Source organism: Sturnira hondurensis, unplaced genomic scaffold, assembly GCF_014824575.4.
Source record: "Sturnira hondurensis isolate 20B ecotype Veracruz unplaced genomic scaffold, ASM1482457v3 Scaffold0025370, whole genome shotgun sequence".
NCBI lineage: Eukaryota > Metazoa > Chordata > Mammalia > Chiroptera > Phyllostomidae > Sturnira > Sturnira hondurensis.
Genome location: NW_028098001.1, coordinates 8,316,967 through 8,324,279, shown reverse-complemented (window position 1 = coordinate 8,324,279; position 7,313 = coordinate 8,316,967). Strand labels below are relative to the sequence as shown.

The 7,313-nt window shown below is 32.8% G+C and overlaps 1 protein-coding gene across 2 annotated transcripts in view; it reads right to left on the bottom strand.

The window, feature by feature from the left end:
- Positions 1-1,006: 1,006 nt before the first annotated feature.
- SYNCRIP (synaptotagmin binding cytoplasmic RNA interacting protein) overlaps positions 1,007-7,313 on the bottom strand; it is a 31,447-nt gene continuing 25,140 nt past the window's right edge. The window contains exon 12 of one of the 2 annotated variants that reach the window (XM_037039456.1): positions 1,007-5,595. In XM_037039456.1, the coding sequence (XP_036895351.1) occupies positions 5,554-5,595 (42 nt within the window). In that variant the 3' untranslated portion in view covers positions 1,007-5,553. The remainder of the gene's footprint in view (positions 5,596-7,313) is intronic. The other variant, XM_037039457.1, reaches the window with a different exon arrangement.

Sequence of the window (7,313 nt, the reverse complement as noted above, 5' to 3'; positions counted from 1 at the left end):
ACATTACATATAGCAGCCTCTCAGACCAGAACTTGTTTAAATCATTTTATGGACAAATAAAAAATCGGATATTCACTGAGACTTGAAAATGCCCTCATCTTTGCCCTAATTTTATCACTTGTACTAGAAACATTTTAGGGTGACCTGAAGACACTCATTTCCATAGTGGTTTATTAGGACTTCTCCCTCATCCAAAAGTTTTATTCAGCAGTGGTGGGTTTCAATCAGAAGGAAAGTATCCATTTGGCATCTGTACAAGGAGCCAAAATGGCAACATAGTTTACGAAATGCCCTAGTAGCACATTTTTTTCCTCTATAAAACTTCCCACTGTTCTGAAACGACAAAAGCTTGTTTCCAATTATCATTGTTAAGTTTGATAATCCTAACCACAAATTAATCTCTGTATTAAATGACCTAAATGAAGTTTTGTTCTCAAGTGGCCTATACTACCCCTAATGCTCCCTTTGATGAAATTCTAGGGTCCTGAGCCAATGCCCCTGCCACCACCCAAAAATATATTTACAAATTCCCCTCTTTGATAATCTGCCAACTTAGCTTTATGAAACATTTTGAACTATTCATGAACTTAACCTCATTTGCGGTCATCTAAATTGCAACATTTCATTTAAATAGATGTTTTTTCACTCCCCTTTCCTGACTTACTTAAAGCTTCAATCTCATTTCCAAACCTTCAGAGGAAGACTTAAGAGAATGGAAGAACAGTGCATGGTGGGGCATGGAAATTACAATTTAAGTCCACTAGCATGTGTATGACAAGAGTATTTTTATCATCGAATTACATGAAGACCAACATTTAATCTACACATATCCCCACCATGTGCTTGCACTAGAGATCTTGGGGAATTTGTTTTTACCATTGGCTACTTTGAAATGTATGGGTAATTAAAAGAGCTCTAAAGATTCCAAGTGTCTATTTAAAAGCTGTTAAATGAAGAACGATAGAGGACACCCACAATAATTCTTGGACTCCTGGAGATCCTAAGACATGCTACAAAAATAGGTCTTTATTCTTAGGAAAATATAGTCAGAGCTAGCTTCCTTATGCTATACATAAAATCTTAACATCAGAGGCAGTACAGATAGTACAGATAGTTTTTGAACTGATCTTCAAACAAGCACAAACTCACTACGTTGAAAAGAACAGGTAATTTGAGGTTTTTGGCAAAAGACAGTACTTCACACATCTAATCCAAATCAAAGAGCCTGCAGACAGTTTTCAGGGAGATGAAAGGAATGAAATAAATATAAATTCTATGGATAAATAAATGTAAGAGACAATTTAAATAAGCTAAAGAACTATTACTTTTTAAATAAAATTAGTCAGTACAAGCTTTTGTTTCTCAATGCCAGACTTCTAAGTGTTTATCAGACTACTGTTAATATCATTAAAAACCTAATCTTGAACCAGAGCATTAGTTATAATACTGTTTTGCATTTGTAAAAAAGATTTGTTTTTTCCAAACTAAATACTTCTGGTCCTGAAAAATATTTTAGGTATATTACTGAAGGCAGACTGTGGTACTAATAGAACTTGTATCTTAAGTACTTTTTTAAAAAGTGACAGACCAAAAAGTCCATCCACTAATTTGCCCACAGTTAAAAATATCTTTGAACATTGGTGTATAATTAGCATTTTAAAAAAGTAGTGGCATGCCCTATTGAGTGGTATGATTATTGAGTAATACTATACATCCTCCCAAGTATGTTCATTTTTTGTATTATTACTTAAGTTCATTCATTTTATACTCGCCACTGAATTCTTATGTTCAGATAAAAATTTTATATACATCACTGGGGAGAAAATGGTCATGGTGGGTATTCTTGTAATTGTAGAACCAGAACAATAATTTACTCTATCTCCCTCTCCTAGTATGAAATCCTTGTACTTTTTATTTCTCCCCTTAAAATACAGACTACATGTCATACTCTTTAATAACAAGGTCATCTTTTGCTGTTTCTGATCCACAGTGACTTTTGACTTAGCAGTCAAAAAAGCTACTCTGAATGTGACAATTCTGCCAAACTAGCCTGATATTAAGACTTTTCAAATATCTTATATACAAGTGAATACCCCAAATCACCCCATCAATCCATTTCTTTCTTCATATTTTATCATGAGGAAAATATCTGTTTTGTTAAATGAGACTTGCAGTAATCAGTGAATTTCTCACGATGTTAACTGCCATCATGCATGTGCAACCGCTTTTTGTGCTCAATTCCTCCTTCATTTCTAACATCTGATTCAGTTGCAATGACTGAAAATCTTCCATAAAAAAGAATATATTCAACACAATTTTCTCACAAAGCAACTTTCTGAAAACTGACTAAATTGATGATCACTTTTGTTTGCCAAGTAGTCTGCAGAAACAAAATCTTGTGTCTGTTTTGGTTAAGTAACTCAAGTTTTCTTTTTTAACAATCAGAATGCTTTAAAAATACATTTTTCACCCCAAGGAAGGGACTTGACTCTTGGATTTAAGACCCATTCCTTGACAATATATACAAAATTTCTTTTAACGTGTCATCTGTCCATTCTTTGAAGCTGTCAAAGCCAAGAACCCATAAACAAATCACAAATAGCAATAACCTACATTAGTTAACATTCCCCTTTTAACATGTTGACATTTTTACTAAAGGATTAGTTATTTTTGCATTTCCATTTCTCATATCCCATGACATTCCATATAAATTGCATTATTGCTTTATAGGCCACACAACATTCAAAAGTATGTTTATATGCATTGCCTGTTTTCCTTGATTTCTGATTAAGAGTTTGATAATGATTTTACTACAGAAATTTAAGTTTGAAAATACCAGTTAGTATTTCTTCTCAGAACTTAATTGTTCACATCACTAATCACTACATGCATATTTAGCTCTGATTATATTGCTCAAAAACTGCACCCATTATCAGAACAGTGCAAATGATATTTAATTTTAAAATTATAATGGCTTGAATTCAAAGTTATTCAAATGAACACTGTCAAGTAATTTCACTTGAGTGTGTATATTTCATGACCATTGTTTACATTACCCATCAATTGTCCACAATTTCTTTGTTTTCCCTCCCAAATCCCCAAATTAAGAATGCCAAATAAGTCTTTGAAACCCACAGCTTCATTATTTTAATGTTTTAAGAACACATTTGTGAATTCACAAAAATGTTCATCTTTCAACTTTGACAATGCAGTTCTTACTTAAGCCAAACAAACCCGTCCTAAAATCCCAACTAATAATTCTGAGAATTAACTTAAAACACCTTGACAGTGTCCCTTAAAAAGGGTATGACAGTAAAGTGCCAATAGGCATGGCAATGACCTCTTTGATGGGATCATTTTATTCCTTGAAACTGGGAAATGCCAGCACCAAGGATTACACTGAGATTCAATTTTACTGAAGGCTACATTGAGTTTACCCACTTTCCACAACCTATTATACTCATTATATGTCAAAATGAAATGTAAATGTTTGTGTAGCCCTCAAACTTACACTAAGATTTCAGAGAGGTGTACTTTAAAAAAGCACGGGGTAATATATATAAAATCAGTGGCAGAAAGTTTCATTAAGCACCAGGAACTAATTTTTGTCACCCCATACTCATTTTGTAGGTAAGTTTCAATAACCGGCAAGGCACATTTACATATATTCCAATGAATACTTATTGACAAATTTTAAATTACACTCTATGTCCCAGCTATCCCAGTAACTGACATACAACATACTAAAATGGTTTATTAAGATAACATAAAAAAACCAATTCATGTGAAACATACAGGCTATTGGCAACCACTACCCTAAAATTATGTAAGTACAAATAAACATACTGAAATGTGTGAAATTCTAAGTTTTTAAACCAGAATATTTCTATACTAACACACATTTATATTAATGACACATAAAAAAAATAAAAACTTTATTACAAAAATAAGTTACACTCGCCTCCAGCTTACAGTATAAAACAATTTTATTTGCAGGAATGCAAAATGATTGTTTGCCATGAGCATTTTAAACATATGACATGTCTAATTTTCTTGTTAAATTTGCATTTACTGGGGAAACTGGTGTGTATAAAACCTTAAGTATAATAAGCTCTGATCTTCATTGTGGTGCCTATTGGGTATGTGATATAACTGCAGTATCCCTTTGGGGCAGGGGAAAAGGGATTTCTTTGTACCAAGTCCTAATTAAACTATAATTTCACTTTTGACTTTTAAGCTATCAATTTTGGACTTGGCAAAAAAATTTTGAGGGTGATTCAATAGAGGATGCTTCACCACTGAACACTCACTGTCATCAAGGTGCTTTAGAAAATTAAAAACATAGCACAAATGATTGTACTCTATTCTACAAGTTATCATGACCTGCGTAAGAAATGGAAAGCTGACTCACATTTTTGCAGTGATCAGCAATAAGAAATGCACTAATGAAACATACCTTTTACCTAAAAAGCTAAACTACAGCCATATACTAATCTCTATGATTTATGAAAAAAAAAAAAAAACTTCAAAATATCCAAAGGTCAGGCTTTGCTGTACAACTGTCAGTTTTAGTCTGACTTTATTTTATAAAGGGACACTGCAGTATTTAGTACAAGTTCGGATGCACTTTTTTTGAACATCTGATGTCTTACAAAAGTAACATCTTGCTAAACTATTATACATCCAAATAACTACAATATCTGAAGAAGCAAGGCTGCTTTTTCAGCCACAAAATACGACAAAAGCAAGGCCTGTTATGATGGTCATGAGGAAGTCTTACAAGCCTCTGAAACTAAAGGCAATTAAGAATGTTACATTTGGTATATTAAAATCTTACCCTCATATCATTTAACAAGCCTTGCTTTTATCTACAAAGATTTTTCTATGTACAGTACAGACAGGGTATAGTTCAATCCTCTGCTACTGAGGTAGTTAACCAACCCTTTAAAAAAGGTTCTGAAAAGAACCACTATCTGGAATGCCTGACTAACCAGCTCTGATGATTACACCTGAAACTGCATATCTGAACACAATTCAAAAGTGATTACTATAAAAAAGATATAGACAATCATGATTAACCTTGGTGAGCAGAAATAAAATTAAAGGATACCAACAATGGTATTCATCTATATACCACTGCAATAAAATTTAAATGCACAAATTCAAGAGAATATTTCAGAAAACCACTGCTGGGATCCTTAATTTAAAAAAAAACAGGGGAAAAATCTACTTAGAGCAGATTTCTTAAAGAGAAGAACTTTATTCTTTATTAAGATACCATGCTAGAAGTTATGAAGAATTTCTGTTGGAACACATTTGGAAAATAGAGTAGCTTTAGTTTAATAACTTGCACTGCAGAGAAAATTGTTAAAGAAATTCATATCAAAGTCCAAGTATTAGTTCAATGTCCTGTATCTGATTCCATGATCTTCACAGGAAGGTCTTCTGCAATAGAATATGCTCCTATACAGCCGAGATATTTAAGGTTGCTTGATTTCCTTACCATTACTCCACTGCAAGCTTCTGGTGTAATCCCACATAGCAAGTCAGTCTTCATTGTAACAGGTCAGGACCGGCCTCGACCCCTTTTCCCTGCTAGCCAGGTAACAAAAGGAATCAGTTAGATAAATCATTTTTTAAGTTTATAATGTGTACATACATAATGATAACGTTAAAAAATCAAATAGAAGCTTTAACGAAGTTATTTCTAATATAAAGTCTAACCAAAGAGTTTCCTTTAATAACCGTTAACTTCTTTTTTGCTTGATTTTCACTTGTTTTGAGCTCAGTTTTTTGGTTTGCACTCTGGTGCCCTTTGGGGAAATACTGGATTGAGGTTTAAAAACCCCATTTTGTTCACAACCAATTTTATTAAAAACAAAACAAAGAATACCTAACAGAAGTTACACTTTAAGGCAGCAATTTTCAACTGGTGTAACACAAGAATTTTTCAAGCATGCAATATCTGACTATTCAGGAGCACTGACTTTGCCCTTTCATTGTCAAATTAAAAAATAGCAATAGCCAATACAACAATAGCTGTCCAGTGTGAATCAAAATTACACCTATTCTTTGTCAGATTGGGAAAATATGTATTTTTCGGTGTGTTGCAGAATTTCATTTATTAGCTTGTGTGCCATGAGATGAAAAAGGTTGAAAATCTCTGCCTTAAGGCATTGTTCCCATTAACTTTCAGGCAATGCCTGTTTTTTGAGACATGAAATAATCATAGAATATGCAAACATCTGATATGTGATTGACTTTGACATCTGAAATTCTGATAAACATTTTTTTAACAAGCATTTTCTTTCACATTATGTATTTTTTACATGTAGCCTGTCAGGTGTAAATTTTAAAATTTAGGGATGGAGATTCCGAAGTAGAGAATGGCTTTGGAATATTTTCATTGTTGACAAAGTCTCCCCCCCCCCAAATTCTAATATTTAGATGGTCATTATTGTCCCATCAATACCTCTGAATAGATCCTCTGTTCAAAATAAGGTAAATATGCAAATGATTGCAAAATCCAAGCTATAAGATCTTTAATACAAACCAATCAGGAAGCAAATTTTATCTTTTAGATATACATTAGCTTACCCGAAACTTACAGGGCTTTTTTCCTTTTAATTAGGAAAGCATGATGATATGAACAGGTTACCCAGACCTATTCCCAATGTTTTTACACTAGCATACTTTGCTGCTTTCTAGCCCCATGATGTGCAAAATATTCAAAGAGGGTAATATATTCAAACTGAGTTTTAGGTAAAGTTAGGATAGACCTTAGGCAACTCAAAGTGATTTGTCAGTGTGATTTGCGACCCTTTGAGACTACCTGCACTTGTCCTTGGTTTACTGTTTTATCCATGATGATTAAAATCTCTAATATACTTACCAACTTAAACTTACTACATAATACTACTTATTTATTTTTTGATGGGAACATGAAGTATGTTGTAAAATAGCACTTTAAACCAGAAGCAGAAAACTGCAATAAATCAGTGTTGTGTAATGTGTAGACATATTCCACACAGATTAACAAGGCACAAAACCCTTTAATTGGCCTTGACAAGCTATACAATTTGAACCTAATTTGCAGGAAATTTTGTGAAAAACGAATTGTAAACACAATTTTAGTAAGTATACATTTAAGTGTGAATTTTTTATTGAAATAAACAACAGCATAAAGAATACAAGTAGCCAAAAAGGTTTTGAAAAACCAAATTAGGTCAAAGATCTAAATTAAAAATAGCAGTTGTGTTTCAATTTACCTTATTCTAGCAATTTAAGTTGGTAACATACAAATAGTTATTCTG